The sequence below is a fragment of the Fukomys damarensis genome, unplaced genomic scaffold (genome assembly GCF_012274545.1).
Source record: "Fukomys damarensis isolate Sample0158 unplaced genomic scaffold, DMR_v1.0_HiC HiC_scaffold_32, whole genome shotgun sequence".
Taxonomy (NCBI): Eukaryota; Metazoa; Chordata; class Mammalia; order Rodentia; family Bathyergidae; genus Fukomys; species Fukomys damarensis.
The window spans coordinates 201180-227224 of NW_022900944.1; the positions used below are offsets into that span (position 1 = coordinate 201180).

Genomic DNA, 26045 nt, shown 5'->3' on the forward strand with positions numbered 1-26045 from the left:
CTAACCAACATCCTTTATTGTGTGTCTTTTTAATTATAACCACCCTAGTTGAAATGGAATGGCATCTCCCTGAAGCCTTGATCTGCATTTTAAATTACTAATGATGTTGCTATCTCTTTTTGTGCATATATACTGAGACCCTTTGTCCATTTTACAACTGGATTTGTCGTTTTTATAGTTGGGTCATAAACAATACTGTGGGTTATCTCTTCACATTCTTGGGAGCCTGAAGATGACCCTTGCCTCCTCCCTACTCCCTTTTTCCGCCATAGATTAGATAGTCAGACACATTGTAGACGCTGGATGGCACAGCCCCGGGAGACAGTTACACAACTATGCTTCGCTGTTCCCTTCCTGGGCATGCCCCATCACGAAACAATCATGCTACGTTCTGCCTAGGCCACATAGGCCACGTAGTACTATTTGCCCCGCCTTCCTGTTTGCCTTTCCCGCTAGATAAAGAGTGCGTGGGACTCCAGGCGGCCATTAGCTCCCACAAGCTCTGGTTCCACCTGGTCCCACCCTTCAAGAATAGTCTTAGTTTGTTTCTTTCTTTTACCATGACTCTCCCCAGCTTTGGACCCTACACCGTGCAGGATATAGCATGAGAGTATCATTTTCAACACAAAAAATTTTAATTTTGATGAAATCTCATCTACGTACATTTTCTTTGGTTGCTTGTTTTTGCTGTCATACCTAAAGTAACACTGCATAACCCCAAATCACAATGATTCATTATCTATGCTGTGTTTTATTCTAGGCTTTCACACCGCTTTAAATCTTGTATTTAGGTCCTTTTTTTTTTTTTAAAAGATAGGGTCTCGCTATGTTAGCTAGACCGGTCTCAAACTTGTACACTCAAGTAATTTACCCAAATAACTAGAGTACAGGTATTCTCACCATGCCTGTCTATATTTATAGCTTTGATTTATTTTATGTTATATTTATACATGAGATGAGGTAGGGGTCTAATATTCAGTACTTCTAGCATTATTTGTTGAAAAGACTATTTTTTTTCCCCGTGAGTAGTTTTGGTTCCTTTGTCAAAAATCAACTGACCAGACACAAGGCCATGCCCAGACTTTCGATTCTATCCCAGGGGTCTATAGTGGCTAAGCTTACTGAAGTACACAGCATCTTCACTGCTGTAGCTGTGTAATAAGTATTGACTGGGAAGCATGAATTCTCCCACTTTGTTCTTTTTTAAAGTTTGCTTTGATGATTCTGGGTCCCTTGCATTTTCGCAGGGTAGCTTGTCCATTACTGATAAAAAGCCAATTGCAATTGTGATAGGGACACCTTTCCATTTATTTAGGTCTCCTCTATGTGCCCTGTTTGTGATCCTCTAAGGAAAGTGTCATATCAACACAAAGAGCCAAGCCACCACCTGCCTCGCAAGTGCAAGGACCTGAGTTTGATCCCCAGTACCAAACATAAAACAACAAAGAGCCCAGCCATAAGACCACCCACAAGGACACATGCCCTCCCTCTCTGGCTGGCACTTCAGCAAGCTGGTCCAGGAAGACATCGAGGAACTCCCAAAGCCTCAGGCCCTCTGCAGGCTCCATGCTGACCACCCACATCTGCCCCAGTTACCACATGCAGTGTCACGAAGCCTACAGAAAGGACAGAATAGCAGAGGTAACCTGTGACCCAGTCCTCCACCCTGCAAAGGAAAACAGCTTCCTAAATTATTTCAGGATCTCGGCAGACCCTTAATCAAATGCAAAGCAAATACTTTAGGTCTACCCCCAGCCCTCCAACATGTCTTAAGCAGTGACATGCAGGTGAGTCAGTGAAGCTCCTGTCCTGGTGAGGGCTCTCCTGGGCATCGCTCCCTGTACTTCCCCCCTCAGGGTGCCTGTCTTACCTGCAGCAGTGCAATGCCTATGAAGATGCCAGCCACGATGGTTAAATTGTCCTGGAGCCACTTCTCAAACTGGGGCACACAGCCTTTCGTGTAGATTACAATCTGCTGGTCGACTTCCTTCAGAAGGGAAGAGGACAGCAGAGGTCACCAGTACAGCCCTATGCGTGTGCAAAGCTTCTGCTTACCCCCTGTGTGCTAAGAGTCCACTTACTGGTTTCTGCCTGGCGTCATAGCCACATTGAGTGTTGATGACATCTTCCTGGGGAAGAAACAAAGAGAACAGTGACACTCACTCCCAGGAAGCAGGAAGCTCGGGGAGGACTGCACAGAAGACCGGTCAGGGGCCTTTGTACAGGAGCGTCAGGTCACAGACCAGGCTGTAGGTAAAAGCTTTGTATGTGTTGTGCACACAGTTCTTCCCTTTCACTTTTCATTTATTGGTATGTTTCCAACACATGGGGATTCCAGGACACTGCTTGTGGGGAATTGGTACATGGACACAACACATCACAATGCTTTTTCGGCCCCTTCCTCCTTCTCATCTCCTAATCCCCTTCCCACACAGGGAGCATCTGTCTCCCTATTTCTTATTATTTATCTTTTATTTTCTCTTTACTTATATATTGGGTTGCTCGTGTAAGGGAAACCACGGGATATTTAAGCTTGTCATCATTGTAACAGTCTTCACAAGTTGTAAAACATGCCCTGTTTTACAAATGAGACAGACTGAAGCTCAGGGAATATAAAAAAAAATTGTGAGTTCTTTTGGAAAAAAGGAAGCTCAGGATTCAAGTGTCACGAACCTCAAGAAGCTTATGGGGTTTAGGGCAATGTGGGTGTGGATAAAAACCAAACAGAAAGGACACAGAGGCTATGCTCTGCTTTTTAGGGTTACCCTTTTCTTCCTTCTGTGGCAATAAAGTGGGTTTTCTTAGCTCTGAGCTCATGGAACAGGAAAACCTGTGACTGAAGGAGAGGCCTAAAGCTTTGAGCACGTCTGAGTTCCTCCAGGGGACTGCTAGCCAGGCAGGTGCTGGAGATGGGAAGGCACTGCACGGTGGTGATGGGGGTCTGGTGGGTACCTCAGGCTTAGAGGTGCGTACCATCCACCTAGCTGGCTTCCTGGGAGGAATGAGGCAGCAGGAAGGAGTCAGGGCCAGGGAGCACATCCTCAGGGATGCTATCTCCTGCAGCCTGAAAGAACTGTGCAGGATGACTCCCAACGAGCAGCCTGAGGAAGGTCTGCTGCCCCCAAGACCAGGCCTTCACCACACTCACTTAGCTCAGCTTCCCGGGACAAGGGCAGGCCTTGGGCAGGACACTGGGGAATAAAAGGGCCACAGAAAGGCTGACGAGTCCAGACAGGCTGCAGCCACGAGCTCCCCGGTGAGTGCAGGAGCACCCCTCACACCCACATCCTACCCACGGGTGAGCCTGGCCTCTCACCTGCAGGACGGACTGTGTCTACAGTTATTCTACACACCAGAAGCATGGTTTGACCCATCTCTAACCAAATCCGTGGTGGAAGGGGTGGCTTACTAATGGATTTTACATATCTTTGTTTTAAAAACAGAACATGAACAGTAGTAAGTATGACACTGAAGTCTGGGCAGCTGTGGTCTGGCTAAGGAGTCCAGCCCGATCCTGTCTTACACCCCTCCTGCTCTTCGTGTTCCCCCTGGAATTTACCCAGAAGAAAAGGGGTTACAAATCCCAAACCACGGCTCTGAGCTCCCTATGGAAGAGATGATGGGTGACAAAGGAGGGCACCTGGGCCGGCACCCCATTCAACCCCTGTTATGGGTGTGAGCTTGGCAAGTCCCTTTCTTACCTAATAGGGAGAACAGCAGTGGTGGCTCCTACTATAATGTTATGAACTTAAATGAGCCAGTGCACATAGGCTTTGAGAAAGAGCCTGAATGTTTTGCCAAAATAACCCCTGCAGTTATTGCTTTTCTCAGAAAGATGTGAACGTTGCACTCACTAGAGAAGCTACAATTAGGCACAAGCAGGTAAGAAGCAGTTCCATGAGAAAACTCCTGTAGCCATCTGCACACAGTGTGATGCAGAGGCCAACAATCTGTGGCTTTTGCTTACCGCTGGGTCTTTAGTGCAGCAGGAGAACGGTACACCACATCGCTCTCGACTTGCATTGGAATCTGTGCAATTGAAGTAAATATTTAGGTTCCAATCATCAGCTCCAAAAGCCCCACAGCACTGCCACTAGAGCAAACAGGAGAGAATTAGAACATCTCCATTTGGAGCAGCCAGGCAGCTGCGCTCACACCCTGCACGCCCTCCAGAACAGCTCCCAGCCCCTGCCAGCTCCAACATTTTCTTCTGTCTCAGAATCATTTTTAAGCCACACTGCACCTAAACAATCCCTGTAAAGAGCTTCCAAAGTAAGACTGAAGGTGTTTCAGCATGTGATTTAAACAACTGATGAGCCCCACAGAATAAGAGGGAGAAGGGATTGTACAGCCAGGTCTGTTAGAACAAGACATGTTTGGCTTGTGTACATTCTAGAAGGATAAATCAGAACATTCTAGAAGCACAAATAAGATACCAACAACAGTGGTACAGTCTGAAGAAGGCAACTGAGGTTGTAGTAGGGTTAAAATTTTGATCTCCACACTTTAATGTTTTTTAAAAACCCAATTTATTGAGGTATATCTGACCTACAGTACCCCACACATTTTCAAAGTGTATAACTTGGTAAGTTCTGACATACATATATTGTGAAACTGTTATCAAAATCAACATAGTGGCTATGTGGACTAGGGTGTAAGTCACTAGTGAAGCACTTGCCTGGCATGAACAAGGCCCTGGGTTCAACTCCCAGTGCCACAAAAGCAAACAAAAGATAGGGAATACAGTATGTCCTTGGCCTCAGGTTTAGTTTTCATTACAGTTTATTTCTGCCTTGAATTATTAAAAACAAAAACATAAGTTTGCATTTTTCAACCTTAAGTAAGTTATCTAATTAAAAACGATAACATGAGCTATTAAATTCAGTCATAATGAATGGGGCTTGATTTAAGGGTTACCCCAGCGGTCCCTTGCTCACTCCCCTGAGCTTACCCACCTTTAGATCTTAGTTAAATAAATACTAAGCCTTGACTTCTTCAAAACATTAAACCCCATGCTACACAAATATAATCATGTGAAACAATAGTATTTTGGAGCAGAACAAATAATGTTTCAGGAGAACATGTAGACGCATGTTCTTGAGCCTCATCTGGTCCTCTGGGGCTGGGCTGTGCCTGGTAAGTACAAAGCTCTATCAGATGTGTCATGCACAGTGCAGGAAACCACCTGGGAGGTGTAGGCTTGCACTCATAACCTAGGCTCAAGCTCACACTGAGCCACAGCTTACCCCAGGCAACTGCTGCCACCATCAAAGAAAACTAACGCAGCTCAGCTAGGTGCTGGGCACAAATAAGGATGCCCTCCCTTTGTCCAAGGTGGCCCCAGTGCATAATGGAGAACTGTTGAACCCACACAGGCCTAATATAAAACCACGTACATCTTATGAGAGTGTTATGACTCCCCGCAAGTTAGACAGTAGCTATTATTACTTCCATTTCACTACTGAGGTTCTATGAGCCCAAGGTTCCTGAGACCTGGTATTTCCAGGGCCCTCCATTTTACCATTTTGATTTTGAGTGCAATGGGCTCTACCACTCTCTCTGCATGGCAGAAGCCGTCATACAGTCAGGTTCAGACAGCTGAAGGGTGGGCAGGACTCTCGCACAGATTCTCCACTGCTTAGAGCTTCTCCTGGGGCTGAGAAGCTTCTAAACTTTGGGTTTTAATTTCATTTGCTATAATAGCGGGTAGGCATCTTTTAGGAACCTTTTGGACAAATATCCAACTAAGTATGTCAATATGACCTGTAAAGTACGGAAAGTTACAAAACAGGGTGGTCAGGAACAAGAGAGAACCCATATTTAATAACCAAGTAAAACCTTATTATGCCTACTGCAAAATAGCTGTCTTCAAAGGCAAGTAGGCAAGGACAGCTGTGATTATCACCTTTTGCTTAAGAATTGTCCTCTTTGTTCCTCTAACTGAACAGAAATTGAAACAAGTAAAAGCAGAATATTTCCATGTAGGGTACAAATCCTGTGAGTCATAAAGCAACTGAGAAAAGAATAAACAAACAAAAAGCCATGCAGAAAAGTCAGAGGCAATTTCCAGCTGGCAGAGATGCAGAGCCAGAAGAGTATTACAGAAACCATCCCTTTGTTAAGATTGTCAACTTGAGAATAAACCAAATTTAAACTTACATATTCCTGGGTGAAGTCTATGAGGTTTTGCAAATCAATATCATCCCTGTATGCTCTGATGTTGTTGTTTATAAAGAAATACAGCTGGTCTTTGATCCAGTCTTTGAAAACAAATGCCAAAACCCCAGCAGTGAGCTCCAGGAAGAAAATAATTCCCAGGAACACAGAAAACTAAGACAAAAGACACATACACAGAGAGCAGTTACAAGGGCTGTTTTGATCATATGTAGTTAAATGGTTCGTTCCCCTCTGAAAAGGTTTGTAATTATATTTGATTGTTACACATCTCCAAAGCAGATAATCTTCAGTTTCTCAAAATTTGTTAATAGAATATTACATTCCAATAAAGGATTTTAAAAATTAAAAATCACTTCATAATCACATTCTAGAGTCTCTAGTGTTTTGTTTGATAATTAACCAGCTAAATCCATAAGCAAACATGAATAATAGGAATTGCTCAGCAGACCCACATCAAGGCCTAGTGAATTTCTTGGGATTAATACACTGCCAGACTCTTCAGCAGTGACCTGCCCCTGCTTTAATAAGCCTTCTCCTAAGTTAAAAGATAGATCATCCCAATATTTTGCAGTTGCCTATCACTCTTACTGTGGTATTGATGCTATGTGCAACATATCCCTTTTATGGATTAAAACACCATTTTAGTTTTCCTTTGCACCTGCTGTGCAGTGTAAAATAACAGATCTAGATGGAGAAGTCAAAGAGGAACTGTGTGTGGGGATGTGTGACCATGACACGAACATAATTTCCAACCACAAAAGCAAAGCGAAACCAAGTTAAAGGTGTTCTTGTAATGCCAGCTGCATTCACCTTCCTCTTAGGAACACCAAGCTCAGGAAATATTTTAAATAACATCAAAATTCAGCCGAAGGGAGACTTCTGGCTAATGGAGCCAACACAACTTGAAGGCTATCACCCACGAGCGCTGTGCTAACTGCTCGTAACTCTGGAGAAATTTCTCTTCCATTTAGAGGTCTTGGGAGAGCCTTGTCTTAGTCATACTGACATGTTCATGCGCACAGATCCTTCCACCTCCTACGCTCCCACATCCTGACCTTCTGCAACTTTCACGCCAAAACAGCTTATGAGAAGTGGGGCTGCGAGGGAGCAGAGGGACGCCGCAGGCAGACTCTTCTGGTGATGACGGTGGAGGGTGACTCTGGGTCACACCTACTGGGCAGCTACAGAACAGGGAGTAGCTGAGGAGGCAGAGGGGACTCAGCAGGCAGACACCAAGCAGTCAGCCAAGAGGCTATGTACAGGGGAAGAGATGCAAAGGAAACAATATAATTGCTTAGCAAAAGAAAAAATAGCAAAAACAGTTGTTCATTCAGCAAATGTTTATTGTATGACCCACAGTGGGTCACACTCTGTGGTAAAGTGGGCTCTGCAAAAGCAAGGGTAAGACTAGGCTCCTGCTGTCGAAGACGACACAGTCTTATCTCATCTGGGGTGGGTGGAGGATGCAGGTGGGAGCAGGAGACGGGGCCACTCCACTCATCACAGGGCAGAGACTCATCTAGGGACCATGGGCTGCGCTGTGAGGAGGGGAATGGGAGGAGGGCCAGGGAGAAAATCAGCGCCTGGCGAAGTCGGGGGCCCCAAGGCCAAGGCCCCACTTCTAGATGCCTCAGTTCAGCCCTTTAGAGCTCCTCATTATCTGTCCTCAGTGAGATCACAGGAAATGAAAGCTAAACAGTTCTTAATTATCACTCATTGTTACCAAGGACTTCAAATTAAGCTTTACTTAATAGGGGAAAAAAGATCAAAAAACACTTCACACCACTTTTGATCCATGCCCCCTCCTAGTGTGAAACAACCCCCTTCTCTTTTCTGAGGACCACCCTAAACATGCAAATATGCCAGCAATTACACCACAAAATGACAAAAATCACAGCTGGTGTGCATCTGAGCCCATACAAACCATCAAGGCAGAAGCTGTGTAAAGTTCTTAGGAGATATTTGCTCTCACCGCTTTAACGGTTAGTAAGTTCATCTTCCAGTTCCCCTGGTAAATTTTCTCATGAACATAATATACATATCCAATACACTATCCAAATTCAATCCATACGAAGGAACATGCACACCCCAGGCCTGTGAGCCCCTTATGTTCAAAGGTACAGAAACTGAGTTGCAGGCTTCATTTTGGGTCTCAACCAGGAAGCTCTGCTTCTATTTCAGGGTCTTGGCTCCTCAGTTTCCCCCTGCAACCCTCCAGAGTCTTGTGGCATCAGCTCTCCGAGGCTGTTCAGAGGCATGGTGACATTCACTTGATTCTCATAGGCCCCAAAAATTCTAGTCCAGTTTTTATATATAGAGGCCATTTAAAGTATTGCCAAAGATGTAAAAAGGCCAAGAAATAATACAGTTCATTTCTAACAGTGGATTTTATAAAGGGAGTGCTGTTGTAACTGAAACTACATTCAAATGAATCATATTAAAGGGGTCCCACATTTTGGGCATGGAAGCTACACCTGCAGGCAAGTAAGAGGGCCCGAATACGCTACCTGGAAGCTGAGTGAGGTGGACTCAGCCTTTAGAGCTCCCTCATGCCATGAAGGCTGCTAGGCTGGCAGCCGCATGGTCAGGGACAAAGTGCTCCCGGGGCTCTGTGGGTTGTTGGCCAGGTGGAGGATGAAGTGTGTGTGTCTGTAAAAGGATGATCTGCAGGTCAGCCAGAAGAAACTACCCACTCCCACTCTCAGCAGGGTCCACATACCAGGATTGAGAACTAGCTGTCATTGAGTTGCATCTCAGACCAAGCACAGGCACCCCTAGATTTCCCTACTAGCATGAGCCACATGAACTTTCAAAAGAATCGTCTTCCTGACCTTCATGAGCCAGAGCTGCCCAAATCGGAAATGGAGGAGCCAGGGCAGGCACAGCGAGTCCTATCTTATTAATGCATTTTCAAGGAAAGGTGTCAGAGGATAACAGGGAGGAGAATCACATATGGAATGGCTATTGGAACTAGTTCTAGAATATGCTCTGGTTTTAAAGGAAATGACCCTAGATCAGTGATGGTGAACCTTTTAGAGACGAGTGCCCAAATTGCAACCCAAAACTCATTTATTTATTGCAAACCTGAATACTGAGGTTTTAGTTGAGAAAGGACAACTCATACATTAACATATTTGTGTATTAAAAGAAAAACACATGTGCCAAAGGTATGCCATCAGTGCTTTGGATTGAAAGTGATTCTAGTAATCTGCAATGTTATAGAAAAATGGTTCCTGGAAATTCCTAAGCATCTTCCCTCACCACTGGAGGATGGGAGGTCCTTTTGATCTTTTTTCTGTTCTTGAGGGCCGTGGACACTTCACACATGGGACCATAGTGCCAAGTCACACACTGATGAGCACACTCATGTGTCTCTTAACCACAGTTCTACTTCACTACACAAAAACGTGTCATATGCCAAGTGTTCTTGGAAGGGGTCTCCAAATGGAAGGCTTTTACTTTTTATTCTCTACCTTCACTTCTCATATTTATGTACCTCCTAGTGAAATCCCTCGTCTACAAATAAAAGTGCTATCTTGGTTCATGAAATTGATTCTTTCCACAATTCTAGTTGCAAACTGAGTTGGACGAGAACTAAATCAAATTTAATGGTTAAGTTTAATGTAGATCTTATGGGGACAGTTCCAGTTCAGTGTGTGACCAGAGTCATGTGCAAAATGGAGTTCATGAACTGAGGCAGCACTGTATTCCTGTCACAGTGGACCCTTGGCTTCTGAAGTCAATCAGTTTTTGAGGGCTGGCCGTAACTAAGTCAATACAGCTGAGTGCTGGATGTTTACCTCAGTACATGCTGTAGATAAGAGGAGGCAGATGAAGCTTCCATTAACTTAATTAACACAAGCGGTTCATGTGTCAGGCCAGTCATAACTTGAAGGTCCACTGTAACAGTGTTATTCAGAGCATAAAGATTCCATAAATAGTCTAAACATTATGTCAGTCCTATGAAGGAGAACTTTGTACTGGCCAAGAACAACAGAGATTTACTTTTACTATTCTCCATATTTACTAAAACTTACTACTTACATGTTTAACCTGGACAGTTCAGCATCCCTGTGCCCATGCATGGTTCTCTAGATCACCCACCTGCACAGCTTGCTATTTATTGTAGGGGGAAATCATGAAGAGGAGGAGGACATGCACATACTATTAGACCCTCCATGCATGGCACAGGTAGGAACATTACTAGCACGAAGTAGGCATGTCCAGGGTGGAGGTGGAGGGAGCACAACACACAGGGCCTCCTTCAAGATAAACAGGACCTGGCCCTGCTTGTGTGAGTGGCTGTGGTACGGCACCATCACCTCTTCTTCTTCTTTTTTTTTTTTTTTTGGTACTGGGGATTGAACTCAGTTCCTTGCACCACAAGGCAGGCAGGGGAACCACTGAGCTAAATCCCGGCCACCATCTCACCTCTTAAGGTGAGAGTCTGGATTCAAGCTGAAAGCAGAGACAGATACTTACAAACTTCAGGAGAAAGGTGTTCTCCCGCAGTGCCCCAATGCACCCTGCAAACCCCAAGATGAACATCACTCCTCCCACCACTAGGAAGAGCCACACTGGGTCAAAGCCGCCGAGGTCGGTGATCGAGGAGATGTTGGACAGAACTCCTTTTTTTTTTTTTTTTTTTTTTTGGTACTGGGGATTGAACTCAGTTCCTTGCACCACAAGGCAGGCAGGGGAACCACTGAGCTAAATCCCGGCCACCATCTCACCTCTTAAGGTGAGAGTCTGGATTCAAGCTGAAAGCAGAGACAGATACTTACAAACTTCAGGAGAAAGGTGTTCTCCCGCAGTGCCCCAATGCACCCTGCAAACCCCAAGATGAACATCACTCCTCCCACCACTAGGAAGAGCCACACTGGGTCAAAGCCGCCGAGGTCGGTGATCGAGGAGATGTTGGACAGAACTCCCTGGAACAGAAAAGAACACATAATGCGCCAGGATGTGAGAGCTGTGTGCTCACAAGTGTGCAGTACTGCATTTGCCTTTCTCCCTCTCCCAAAGAAAAGCTTCAGAGGTCAGCTGATTATCAGGCAGCATGTGTGAGACACTGCAAAGAAAAAAGGAGAGGGAAAAGGAGAAAGGGCCGGGCAGGCAAGGGAAGGAAGAAGGAAACAGAAAAGGGCGAGGAAGGGAGGAGAAAAAGACAACAAGGAAAGGGAAAAGGGAGGAAGGAAATGTATCTGCTGATTTCAAGATCTAAATATATTTATCTTTTTGGCAAAATTCTACAAAGCCAAAAAAAAAAAAAAAAAAAAAAAAGAGAGACCCCCTCAGACCTTGTACAGAGAGGAAACATGGATGTTACTTTTTCTTCTATGTCCTCAAGTATAAATAGTGTTGAGCAAAAAATGAGTATGAGAAAAACACCTGTGACACCCTCAAAGGAAGGGGCATCATCCTCAGTCCCAGGCTTGCAGATGTTGGCAGCTGGCCACTTCAGGGTACCTCCCAGCTGTGTAAGGAGAAACCCAAACCCCAGGACCCATCAGAGCAGAGCCTGTGACGATGCAGAGCCCCAAAGCCCACTTATGTGATTCGTGCTGATGGGTGCTCGTTCAACCTTTAGTTCTCAGAAGCAGTTCCTAACAAGTGAAAAAAGTCAACCCTATTATTCTTCACCCCAAACTACCAAAGGAGCCCAGAGTAATTTAATTGTATTTCTCCACAAATAGTGCTGCCACTTACTGAAATCCTTTCTCTCTATAGTGTGAAACCACACCAAATATCCCCGGAACCTGTTAGAAATGATGAGATATTTCCCTTCCAAATGATGTATATACTTATTATTCATGCACAGGGACCAGCTACTACTATTTTGAAACTGAGGCTTAAATAAACAACATTATCAATATTTTAATTTTTTGATTAGTTTTCAAGTCCCACATCAAAACATCTCCAGAGCATCATGGTGTAGCTTGCTGCAAAATAATATTAAGCATTTGTTTTCAAGGCACTTCCAACAACTTGGAAGACTAGGAACTACTCATCTGATTTTATACTGGAGGAAAATGGAACTGGTGATGAGCTGAAGGTCACATGATTAGTTATTCTGGAACCAGAACAGAACATCTATTTCAGAATTTCTTATTTACCAAGCTGGGATCTCATGTACTTCCTTCCCAGTGCTAATCAATACCTGAGGTTAGGAGTTTTAAGTTTCAATCCACTTTAATGTTGTGGAAACATTTGGAGTATTCTGTTAGGTTTTTCTGTTTGCTTTTTAGGAGCATATCAACTTAAGAACAATAGCAGCATGTTAGTAACAGAGCACACACAAATAAAAGAACAAAGAGCTCCAAAAGGTCAAGGGTCTAAGGACTGAGAAGTTATCAAAGCATGGGGAATGGAGGGGATGCTCACCCACTTGTCTAGTGACATCACCGAAGGCAGCCACACCCTCTATGGGACTGCACAGTCCAATGGCTTGGTCCAATCTTGTGTTTCATAGACTTCCAAGCTCTGAACTAGGAATGCTCACTACAGGTGGGCAAAGGCTGAAGGAAACATAGATATAAGGAGGCCAATTCTCCACTTATATAGTACAAATGACACAGAAAAATCTTGCTAGAGAAGTCAAGACAAAACAGTGTTAAAGGCCCAGTGTTAGAAGAAAACCAACCTTTTCCTTCACCAAGGTTAAAGTCTTAAAAGTTTTGGACCTGTTCAGCTACTGGAGAGAGGGTTTGAAGGTACATAACACTTTTAAAATGTGAAAAGCTAACTTATGTATGGGAGAAGTAGTAGACTTGATTTACCTGGCACCAGAAAGAGGAGGTAGCCACAGGGGAAGCACCAGAGAAGGACTGAGTTCCATCTCTATTGCCACCAGGTCTCCAGCAGTAACTAGAGATAGCTGTGCACAGAAATATGGGTTCCTCTTATGGGCAGCTGATGCTGTGACCTCTCAGCTGTGTTTTCAGCAGGATTGCCAAAGTGGCTGGGAAGCTGGGACTTAATGACTCTCAGGCTCCTTCCAAGTTAATACTATTCTATGATTTCATCCATTTTTAATGATCTTTTTATTTCTCACTTGTACTCAAGTCTGAGCAAGGATCAGATTGTTCCCACCTTCCATGATCCACAGCTGCACACAAAGGATTTAACCTTAGTAGATAATAGGGGCAATTATCTGGGCAGCTCCGCAAAGGAAGCAAACAAGCAAACAAACCTCCTCATGTCCAAAATATCAAGACAAAATTCATCTCCAAAAGGCAAAAATTATGACCCCAATTATCAGTAGATTCCTTGATCATTTGACCTTTCTGAGTTTAATTGGGTGGTGAGAATTTGGCTTCTCAAACTCATTTTAATACTTATTCTCCCTAGCCTGCAGGGACAGTTTTAATTGAGAGGTCTTCAATGGTTTCTATAGAAACTACAATCATTTGGGGACCTCCCTAGACTGCAGATTCTACTCATTTATTTCTAAATTCCAGTAAAAGATGGCTAGAGACAGATATTACTAAGAATTGGGGTGGGGAGGGTAATATTCTATAAAGCATAGGAAAGACCATTAAGCACTTTATTTTAAATGGATTAATAATATATCCAGGTAGCAACCAACTGTAAACTAATTCAAATCTTTTTTTCAGGGGGGTGGTCTGGGTGAAAAAAAAATATATCCTTTATTTTATTTATTGCATTTTTTAATCAATAAAGTTGTAGGTAGTTACCCTCGCAATATGTTTTGAAGTTATATACATTGCGGAATGACTAAATGTAGCTAACTTACACATTATCTATTTTATGATGAGAACACATTACATCCATTTTCAGCATTTTTCAAGTGCTCATAGATTATTGCCAGGAAGGGCAGTGCACACCTATAACCCCAGTTATGAATTCACTGGGAGGCGGAGGCAGGATGACAAATTCAAGTTCAGCCTGGGCAACTTGGTGAAACCTTGTCTCAAATTTAAAGAGGGGGCTGAGAATGTAGGTCAGCACCCCCTAGGTTCAATCCCCAGTACCAAATGGAAACAAACAAAACAAAACCCTCATAGTTAACAATATAGTATTAACTATAGCCAGAAATTCAAATCTCAGACACACTGTGAAGTCAACGCCCAAGCAGTTGTTTCCCTTGGCATGAGGCTTACCACCTAGACAGAGAAGTGGAAAAGACATCTGCACAATGCAGCTTTACTGTTTCTAAGAGCAGGAAGACTGCACAGAACCAAAGAACCCTGGCAACAACAATGCTGGGTTATAAATATGATGCAGCGCTAACAGGCCAGCCCTCTGGAGGCTTCACAAACGGGGCCTCTCATTGGACTTTCTAATTTTGTTAAGCTCAATTTAACAATCGAGGAGTCTAGCACAAGCTTGTTGAAGAATAAATATAATTAAGGCTTGTAGTTAACAAGAATCTGAAAGAAGGACAGTAGAAGCCGTGCACACCTTCTGCTGGGCAACACGTCCTCCTCAGAGCGAGGCTTCCTTCTGCCCTCCATTCACTCCGCAGCCCCCTCCGCAGAGCTGCCACTTCCCTCACTGAGCCCCTCCTTGGAGGCCTGGACTTAGGCCAGGAGTCTCTGTCCAGGGGTTGAGCCGGTGTTTTCACCGTGTGGTCTGCGTCAAGAAAGCCAGGGCTTAGGAAGAAACAAAGCCTGGGGCGGGGAGGGAAGATTCCAACAGCATCCTAAATCCTAGGTCCCTGGGTGTCACTGCTTGTTACTCCATGGCTCTTAGAAGGGTTTTCTCGGGTCCTCGGAATACAACAGCACGGAATAAGCCAGCTGCAGCATTCCCTGCAAATGCACCCATGTGCAGGGGTGGCACATATGTGGCCAAAACTAAAGCTCACTTTTTAAATGTGGCGGGGATGGGCAGAGGGGAGTGCTGGCTTTAAAATGGTTGCTTTACCCAGTGGGCTATTTGGAGTCAACCTCGCAGTGAAACAGTGTAAACAGTCTTCAGTGAACTCACGAACGCGGACGGTGAGCATTTCTGATGAAAGCTCTAACACGCAGCCTGCTCTCACCCCACTTCTCCATGTAAACCAGAATGTTCACCTCGAATTTAAAAACCAACTTTTAAAACTGCAGCTTACTGGGAAAACAAAAACAAAAACAAAAACAAACCAAATGCCATCTAGTCAGTCTTTTCTCTATCCCGAACTGCTGCTGAGTTAGCAGGGTACACAGAGTGCCCTGGCATGGGAAAGGCACAGCAAGTTCTTATTTTTCATGTATCTGAAACCTGTATAGGAGGTTGAGCTCCGGAGCTAAGGGAGTCAAGGTATGGCTGGGCAGGTAATGTCAGAAAGCTCCACTTCATGGAGCCAACTGTTCAGCAGATGGGGTACACAGGCAACAGGCTGAGCTGCTGGCCAAGGCATCTCCTGTAATCATTTGTTTTGGCTGATACAGAAATGGGACTTTGACCAGCAGTAGCAGAGACAAGGAAAAAAGTAACATGAGAAAAATACATTCAAAAGAGTGCAAATTCAGAATACAAGAGGAATTCTTACACATATATTTAATAATATATGAAGACTACTTTTATAAGAACGGGTATAAAGGAACATGTTCAAACATCCTTCATATCCACACTGTATAGCTCCATGTCATTGTTCCTAGGACCTCTGGTCTTCTCTCCTGCCTCTAACCTCACAGCTGTGCAGAGATCAGAGGGAGAAACAAACTGACCATAACATAAAGCACTGCTCTAAAGACATATGAATAGCAGTCAGTTTGAAAGAAAAATACATCCACCAGACTGGCCATTCCTCAAGTCAGCTTCTGGACAACTAGCTCTCCATGCATCAATGCCTCCGTTTGCAACTTACAGAAAGGGTGCTCCAGGGGGAACAGTGATTTCCATTGTGCATGAGGTGCCACACAGTATCACCGGGAAAAGGGGCCAGTACGCGTCTGCAGAGAAGGAGGATGTCCGAGGCAGCAGCGTTGTAACAAAAGTCAGGGAGACAAACAACAATGTGCCCGCTTGTGTCCCTCAAGGTGGAAAGAGACTTTGATGCCCCAGGAAGGCAGACAAACATGCCCGAGTGGGTGGAGAGCCTTCCCAAGTCAACCCACACAGCACTCAAGCCCTCGGGACGCACTCGAAATTTCCCATGTCCAGGCCACATGTGAGGCAGACAGACACTACCACAGTACTGCTATTTTTTAATTTAATTTTTAAACTAATACATAAAAATATAAAATTGTACATACTTTTGGAGTACAATTTAATTTTTTGAGACATGTAAACCTTGTGTAGTGTTTAAATCAGGGCAAACACATGTATTAGACATCGTTTCTTTAGGATAAAAATATTCAAAATCCTTTCCACTGGCTTTCTGAAATAGCTATTATTTATAGATATGGTCACCCATTGTGCAACAGAGCCCTAGAACTTCTTGTTCCTAACTGCAACTTAGCACCCATTGACCAACCTTTGTCTCTCCACTTCTAAGACTAACTTCTCTTATATCCCACCCACAAGAGAGATAATGAAGTACTTGGGTTTTTGCACCTAACTTCTTTCACAACATAATGATCTCCCGTTCAATCTGTGTGGTCACAAACGACAGAATTTCATCTTGTGACTGCACAGTATTCCACTGTGTGTGTGTACCACATTTTCTCTGTCCACCCATCAGCTGGTGGATACTTAGATCACTTCCACTTTCTCGCTATTGTAAATAGTGCTGTCTCTTTGATTGCACATGAGTGCAGATGTCTCTTTGATACACTGATTTCATCTCATTTGAATATATACTCAGCAGCGTGACTTCCAGGCCATTTGGAAGTTGTATTCTAAATTTTTTGAGCAACTGCCACACTGTTCTCCATCCTCCCCTGTACTTGTTATCCTTTGTCTGTCTGGCGTTGAATCTCAATTCTACTCACTTCCTAGGTATATGATCTTCGTTGAGTTACCTTATCTGCCTAACCCTCAATTTTCACATTTGTGAAATGATATACTGTGTCATAAGGTTTTTATGGAGATGAAGAAAATAATCCAAGTAAATCCAAACACTCTTAAGAATTCAATAAAACTCTATTGCTGTCTTCGTTATCATCACTATTACATGAGAATGAGACGAAGTTGCTGCATGTTACCCAAGCTCCTGAGAAGAGAGTTTAATCGAGCTGTGTTGCAGAGTTTTTCTCCGAGCACTTTCTTCTCTGAGCTCCTCTGAAGGAAAGTTGTGGTCATGCCAGATGGAGGGGTATGCTAATTATCTTTTGAGGGGAACTGAAAATAACCAAAGACTCATAGAAGAAAGGCGGTAGGGAGAGTCGCGAGTAGGGAAAAGGCAGGGTTGGGTGGAAGGCGAGAGCACATGGGGTGGGGCTGCAGGAGCCAGGGAGTCAGGGTTGTGGCAGCCCCTGGGCACACTGGATGTGGGACTCACTGCTCTGGGGTGGCCTCCCTGCAGCAGGGCCACACCCTACCTGTGTGATGGGCAGTGCAATGGTTTGAGGAACACAGCCTGCCTCAGTAAAAAACAAGACCAGCCCTCCCTCGCCCCATGACTCTGTAATAACAGAATATGTTCTTTGCAGTGATTTCCTCTTGAAGAGGTCTCTACGCATGCATAGAAAGAAACAGGCAAACAAAGTTCCAGAGGGTTCCAAACCAATGCACTTCAGGGGTGTCTGTGGGTTTTTTGTTTTTTTCCTTTTCAGCACCAGCACAGAGCAGCCTCTGTATGCCACCTGGCAAGCTCAGCTGCTTCTCTGTCAACCCACACAGAAAAGAAACACAAAAACAGCGTGAATACCCTGAGGCATGGAACTCTTCTGTTTGTACACATAGAAGCACATTCTTTTCAACTGCCAGATGAGAAATAGGGGACGCGCTTGTGAAATGTGTCCCCAAAGCCAGGCCAGACGGACCCCTCTCAGACTTAGGAGCCTGCATCTTGATTCATCCCGCCCTCAAGGGCCTGGCTCCACTGGGGTCAGACTGACAACCATTTGCCTAGAGGAAGAGGGACAGAAGTGTTTCCTTACTGAAGAGGGGTGATAAGGTAGGACATTTCACAGAAAATGCAGATCCTCAGAGAAGCATGGTCTCAGAGCCCTGGAAATGTGGTTGCAATGTCCACACAAGGAGCAACTGAGAATCAGAGGCCACAGAGAAACCTGCCACTATAAAAACACATCCAAGACCCTCGAAGAAAGCACACAACAAAGCCACACTGCCATCTCCCTCCAAGAACTGCAGAGGCCAGAGAGAAGACTGGGGTGGGAAGGAAGTGTGTCAGACCCAAGCAGGCCCAGATGTGAGGAAGCAAGCGCAGCTCAGCTTGTGGCCTAGGCAGAAAGAGGTGAGTCCTGGTTCCTTTCCAGGTTGTCTGGTCAGGAAAGAGCACAGTGAGGCTCAAGTGATCATTTTCACGGCCTGTCTTTGAGGGAAGTAGGAACAATAATCACCTTTTAAAAAGGCCTACATAACGGCAAGCAGCCCCAACAGCTGGTACTGCTCACGGGCAGGTGCCCCCACACACACACTCAGCCTGCCCCCAAACACAGCAGTCGCAGGCCCCAGTGGCACCTTGCCCAAGTCCCCTATGCTCCCAGCCAGTGACAGTTGTCTTCAGGTGCACATTACTAAGATGTAGGGCACACCTACAGATGTCCCAGGCTAAGTACAAAGTTTAAACTGCAAAAGAAACGAAAGCTCTGTTAAAGACCGAATGTTCCCCCACCCAGATCCTATGTTGAAACCCTTGCCCTCAATGTGATGGTACCCAAGATGGAGCCCCTGGGATGCAATGACGTCTTGAGGGGTCAGGAGGATGGGGCTCTCGTGAGGAGAAAGGGGTCCTTATAAGAGAGGAAGAGGCCTGAGCTCACCCTCTTTCATTCGGCTATGCAAGGACACAAAAGAAGCTATCCCTCCCCGTGAAAAAGAAGCTATCCATTTGCAAACCAAGTAGAGAATGCTGTCCAGAACTGAATTGGCTTCCACCTTGGTCTGGACTTCCCAGAATGGTGAGAAACAAATGTTTGAGGCTAAAGCCATGTGTCTGTGGTATTGTGCTACGCAAGACTAAAACAGGTCTGACCATGCTTCCCTAAAAACAAAGTGAAAAAAGCAGTCCGGCCTCACAGCAGGGTGAATCTGTTCTGAACTGCAGAGGACACTATTTATTCACTGAAGAAATGCTCACAGTGTAACCTGTGAGGGGCCAGGTACTGAGTCAGCTATGGACATTTGGAATGGTAGATGTGTGACACGCTGGGGCTGGGGTCTAGAGATGAGTCCAGGGTAGACCAGGAGGGTAGAGGTCCCTAGCAAGCAGGCATCATGGGGCTCAGAGGGAGGGGTAGAGGTTGTGTCAGAGAGGTGGGAACAAGGTTGCAGGGCCCGGCCCAACAAGGTGTCTATGGGTGTAAATGTGACATGGGTGGGAGAAGAGGCTAGCAGCCTTGGTAGGAGAGGAAGGCATCCCAGCACTGGAAAGGCTGCATGAAACTGGGGGTGCTGGTGTACACCTAGAATCCTAGCACTTGGGAGGCTGAGGCCATACTTTAAGACCAACCCGGGGGGGTGGGGAGTGCCACAGAACAGCTGACGGGGTGTAGTGACCCAGGTGAGAGCTGCTGGAAACCTCCACAGCATACAGTGCACACTGTTGATGCCACTCTGGGCAGTGCCGGCCTGCCTACATTAACTCACCCTCCCAGTGCACCTGGGTGGGGGCACCATCAGCCACACCAACACGGAGGGCACAGCCTGCCAGGTTCCCCGGGGAGAAGGGCACTTATGTCAATACTAACAATACTCATTTCCACTACATGCCTTAACCGTTGAGGGGAGGACCAAGGGAACCACATGGGCTCTGCAGTGGAAATGCCAGGGAAAGACCCCTTTGGCCTCGGAAATCTGAGACCTCAGAGGCAAGGGAGGGTATTCAGGAGAACTGACCTCTTCAAGGGTGATCACGTCTGAGAGGGCAGCTCGGGGCCATCTTGATCTGCCACAAGGGCAGCTTGGGGCAGTCTTGACCCTGACGCAGAGGGCAACCATGAGGGGAGAAGACTTTGGATGGCAGGCTCTAAGTGCTACTAAAGAGGGCCAGGCCTGGGCAGGGACTGCCAAGCTCAAGGGGATCGCTAGGCAGAGGGACTCAGCAGGAAAGCTTCCAAAAGACCAAGACCTCACCTCCAGTAGCACCCAGACAGCAAATTTCTCCCTGCTGAGGGTTCTACCCAGCAGGAAGTAGGAAGGAGCCACCAGCAGTGGGGTGATACTGAGGAGAACAGGGACACCCTCAGCCTCCTCAGCCCCACGGCAGAGAGAACGCTCACTTGTGAAGCGAGGTTCAGTGTTCTCCTGTTAGCCAGCCCTGTACAGTAACGGAGAGGAAGGCAGGGATAGCTAAGAGTAGATATTCTGATCTACTTGAAGCTTTGCCCTATGAAATCCCACTGGATAAAGCTTAAAAGGATCTACACAGAGAAAAATAATTTTTTTGCTTTTTTTAAAATAAGAAGCATGAAAAAATATATAGGAAATTTATTTTTTCGGGTCCTTACGCTTGTGAGGCAGATGCCAGAACCACTGAGCTAAATCCCCAGCTCTATATAGGAAATTTAAAAGTACACACACAAAGAAATACAGTGTGGGTCCTTGAAAGAGGTGCAATGCAGTTTGGAGCTTGAAATAGTTACATGTTTTTGGTGTTAGAAATGTGCAGAATTTGTGAATCTACTGGAAGTTCTGTCTTGGTCTGGGGTGGGGGAATGGTCCTCTCACAAACAGAGGCCCCCTTTTTAGGTGAAACCCGTGAGTCCCACATCTAAGATGTAAGCCTAAAACATTTTTGAACTCTTTCAATCTGTCCCTTTATCTTAAAGGCTGGTTTCTGCCTTTTACCGATGAAGCTAATTTATGGATGAAAGAAACCTGAGTATTATCAATACATGCCTGCTGATACACTGGCCAGAACGTGTAAAATCACACAGTGACCTTCCAGGCACTGACCAACAGTTATTCAGTTTCCACCTCTGCAAACACAAGGGTGAACGGGAGGGGTTTTGTGGGTAACTGGGGACGGGACAGACAACCTCACTGCTCCTCAGTCATTAAGACCAAAGCTGTGCACAAGTCCTCTCAGCATCATAGAGCTATCTCCTGAGAGTGATTCAAAGTCAAGAGCACCCCACTCCCACCTCTGGCCCCCCACCACGAGAACTTGTCCTCTGCCACTGTGCGCTGGTCTTCTGCTGCAACACTGAATCACGCTGCTCTCACTCTTCTTCCTGGGGAGACAGAAAGGCTTTTCCTGGCGACAGGACAGGAAGCAACTGCAGGCTCTGGGGCGAGTCAAAGGCGGAGCAGGAAAAGAGCTGCCAGGAGAAAGGATCTTGCCCATCCACAGGAAAGCTGAGGGGAGGATGCATGGGCCAGGCTCCCTGTGTCCAGCTCTTTCCTCCCTCTGACGGCCCTTAGAACCCCATGCCAGGAATGGGAGGGAGGGTGAAGGAGGAGGAGACTGGAGGGTGAGAGCCAGGTTTCCAGCTTAACACTTCTAGGCCTCAGTCTCCCCACCTCCGAAACAGAACGCCAATCTTAAGATTAACTTCAGGGCCAATGTCTTCCAGAGTTCTGCCCAACTTATCTTCCAGCAAGTTTAGTGTTTTTGTTTTAATGTTTAGATCCTTAATCCACTTGGATTTTAATTTAATGCATGGTGAAAGATAAGGGTCCAGTTTTAATCTTTGGCAGGTTGAAATCCAGTTTTTCCAACACCACTTATTAAAGATACTATCTTTCCTCCACTGAGGATGGTCAGCTCCTTTGTCAAAGATGACATAGCTGAGTACATCTGGATTTGTTTTTTTGTCTTCCAATCTGTTCCACTGATCCTCAGATCTGTTTCTTTGCCAGTACCATACTGTTTATATCACAGTGGCTTTGTAGTATAGTTTCAAATTGGGAATTGTTATACCTGCCGCCATGTCTCTGTTGCCTAGGATGGCTTTTGCTATTCTAGGTCTCTTGTGGTTCCAAATGAATTTTTGGATTCTTTTTTCTAGTTCTGTGAAATATAGTGTTGGAATTTCGATTGGCATTGCATTGAATCTGTATAGCAGTTTTGGTAGTATGGCCATTTTCACTATGTTGATTCTTCCTACCCAGTAGCAGGGGAGATCTTTCCATTTTCTTTTATCCTCTTCAATCTCTTTTTTCAGAGTGCTGTAGCTTTCACTGTAGAGGTCTTCTGCTTCTTTTGTTAGATTATGATTCCTAGATATTTCATTTTTTTGGATACTACTGTGAAATGAATTGTTTCCCTAATTTCTCTCTCAGTAACTCTGTTATTTGCGTACAAGAAGGCTATTGACTTCTGGGTGTTGACCTTGTATCCAGCTACTCTGCTAAAAGTGTCAATTAAGTCTAGAAGTCTTTTGGTAGAGTTTTTTGGGTCTTCAATGTAGAGTATCATATCATCAGCAAATAATGACAATTTAACTTCTTCCTTTCCTATCTTTATTGCTTTAATTTCTTTCTCTTATCTAATTGCTGTGGCTAATGTTTCCAGAACTATATCAAAGAGGAGTGGTGATAGTGGGCATCCTTATCTTGTTCCTGATTTTAACATGAAAGCACAGGAACTAGCACAAAGAGTGAACAAGTGGGATCTCATCTTATTAAAAAGCTTCTGTACTGCAAAATAAGCCATTAACAGAACTAAGAGACAACCTAAAATGTGGGAAAAAGTTTTAACCAGCTGCTCCTCAGACAAAGGACTACTATCAAGAATATATAAAGAACTCAAAACAATCAGCACCCCCCAAACATAAAGACCCAATTCTATAATGGGCATCTGAAATGAACAGACATTTCTCAGACTAAGAAGTAAAAGCACCAAGTAAGTATATGAAAAAAACGTTCCACATCACTGGTCATTTGAGAGATGCAGATGCAAATAACACTGAGATTCCACCTCACCCCACAAAGAATGCTATCAAGAAATCAATCAATAGCAAATGTTGGCAGGGTTTTGGGGAGAAAGGAACCCTTCTCCATTGTTGGTGGGAGTGCAGACTGGTGCAATCACTATGGAAATCAATATAGAGATACCTCAAAGAGCTGGGACTAGAGGTTCCATTTGAACCAGCCATCCCTCTGCTGGGTATCTTTCCTAAAGAATTAAAAGAATCATACCACAATGATATATGAACACCAGCTTTTATAGCAGCACAGTTTGTAATAGCTAAAACTTGGAAACAGCCCATTTGCCCATCAGTTGGAAACTGGATAAAGATGTGGTTTTTCTATAAAATGAAATACTACTCAGCCATAAAGAATGAGAAATTAGATTCATTCATATGAAAATGGATACATATTGAGAATATACTCCTAAGTGAAATAAATAAGTCACACATGTATAAATCTTGAATAGTTTCTCTGGTGTGAAAAAGTGTAATAGTACATAAGACCCTAATGATATAATTGACCATGTGAAATAGGAAGAAAAAGGCTAAAGGTGCAGGGCAGCCATAAAGAATGAGAAATTAGATTCATTCATATGAAAATGGATACATATTGAGAATATACTCCTAAGTGAAATAAATAAGTCACACATGTATAAATCTTGAATAGTTTCTCTGGTGTGAAAAAGTGTAATAGTACATAAGACCCTAATGATATAATTGACCATGTGAAATAGGAAGAAAAAGGCTAAAGGTGCAGGGAAAATGGAAAGGGTAGGGGAAATGTAATAAGGGAAAAGAAAAAAAATATGACAAAATGAAAAAAATGGAAATAAAGTGTCTGTAAATGGGGAGGGGAAGAGGGGATGAAGGGAGGACATGGACAAGGGGAAAAAAATGAGAACTAAGACCTGTCACGTAAAGGTGCAAGATCCCAATAATGAATGTAACTGTACTGTATACCTTAAATGTACCAATAAACTCAGTTAATAAAAAAAAAGATTAACTCCAGGGGATCAGAGGGTATGGAAATCCTTTGATAGAGAGCTATCATTTTTCCCCCTGTGAAGAATTTCATTCATTTATTCACAAATTCCCTCTGGGCAACTGCGGATGATGCTTGATGCTGGGGCAGAGATGACAGGGTACTGTCCTCTGGGACTTTCCAGGCTGGAGAAGTAGGGTCAGGTTAACCACATGAAATGCTGCTTCCTTTTCTGCTGTAACCAGTTCAACATAGTAAGCTTGGTAGAGACCTGAGGCCACTACTGAAGGTGTCAACTCAATGACAGAGGCCACAGAATGGCCAGGGTCTACAAGAATGCTTTCACTGTTCATTTGCTTATTCATTCTTTCATAGACAGTATTTCTTGAATGCCAGGAGCTGTTCAACATCACAGGCACTGGGCAGTACCAGCAAACAAAAACTCCTTCCTTCACTGAGCTGGCTTCTTAGTAAGGACAGACAGACCATTCATTTGGGGGGCCATAAGTGGTTAAGTCCTACAAGGAGGAAAAACAAAAGGAGAGGGGAAGAAAGTTGGAAATGGCTGAGGGTAGATACCTTATACAGGACAAGGGTGGCATTGAGCAGAGACTCAGAAGGAAAGGAAAGCAGGAATGGAGGTCCCTAGAGAGCAGTCAGGCAGATGAGCAGGGATAAAGGCCTTTGGATCCTGAGACACATTTGGAATATTGTAAGACTGATAAGACAACAGATGTGGGCTGGTGCACAGGGAGAAAAGGTTCCAATAGGAGATAAGGTCACAGGGGTAATGATAAGCCCTATCAGAGGGTTTGCAGGGCAAAGCAACAGGATCTGCCTCACATTTTAAAAGAGTCACTCCAGCTGCTACATGAAGACAGACTCAGGGTGAGGGTTGGGAGAAAAAATAACTGGAAGGCTTTGCACTCACACAGGCAGGACGCTAAGGCTTAGTGAAGCAGGGTATGCAAGCATGGAGGGGGTGAGAAGAAATCAGATTCTTTTTTATAAGAATTGTAGGTCATCAGACACTAATTGCTGATGGACTAAATGTGGTAAGAGAAAAAAGGGTGTCAAGATACCTGAGCAAGCAAACTGGGAAGAGTAAGTCTGGGGGACAGGAGTGTGTTAAGTTTCAGAAGCCCCATGGTCATTTAAGTGGACCTGTGGGTGGGCTACTGGGTATGTGAGTTTGGAATTCAGGTGAGGTCACAACCAGAAATATAAATGTGGGAGTCATGAGTGACAGGTGGTGTGCATGCCCCAGGCTCAGAAGAGATCACACAGAGCATGAAGGAAGCAAAGAAGTAATGTCAGGACACAGCCTGGGTACTCCAGAATTTAGAGGTCCGGTGGACCAAACCAAGTTGAGAAGGTGCTACCTGAGGTAGGGAAACCAGGAGCGTTCGACATCTTGCAACCAAGCAAGGAAAGCCTTTCAAAAGTGGGGGATGTGCCATGTCTGCGTCCTTGCAATACTGAGAAAGGCTCCTGAGGACCTAGGTGAAAATGTGATGTGCTTCAGGACCCAGCATGGGTTCAATAAGCAAGTAATGAGTTCAACTAGGCAGATTAGTCAGAGAAAAAGTGAAGGATATAGTTTATTTACAAAGACAGGAGGCAGAAAGATCACCTGATATAATGACAAGTAGTTGGATCAGACACTGCCAGAATGATGACACCCAAGGGCACACGTAAGTGGATGAGTGTCAGCCTCAAAGGAAAGTTCTAGTGACATGTCATTGGGCTCTGTCCTTGGCCTGCTCAGTGCATCAGTGCCTTATAACCAAGCAGGATTTCCAGAGTAAATCAGAGGCTTGTTCAAACAGAGCAGCCCAGGGTCTAACCCAGACCCTTGGAAATGGAACATTCCCAGGTGGCAGGGGCAAGGAAGAGATTAAAGGAAGGTCTGATCAGGATGACAACAACCGGGGAGGCTGATCTAAATGTGCAGCTGA

At 44.7% G+C, this 26045-nt stretch overlaps 1 protein-coding gene across 1 annotated transcript in view; it reads right to left on the reverse strand.

Annotated features, from left to right (window-relative positions):
* Positions 1-26045, reverse strand: part of Tspan5 (tetraspanin 5) — a 39744-nt gene that overhangs the window by 1817 nt on the left and 11882 nt on the right. The window contains exons 4-8 of the mRNA XM_019210193.2: positions 10962-11108; positions 6160-6330; positions 3968-4093; positions 2082-2129; positions 1871-1987 (exon numbers count right to left, since the gene is read on the reverse strand). Coding sequence (XP_019065738.2) covers positions 1871-1987; positions 2082-2129; positions 3968-4093; positions 6160-6330; positions 10962-11108 — 609 coding nt within the window. The remainder of the gene's footprint in view (positions 1-1870; positions 1988-2081; positions 2130-3967; positions 4094-6159; positions 6331-10961; positions 11109-26045) is intronic.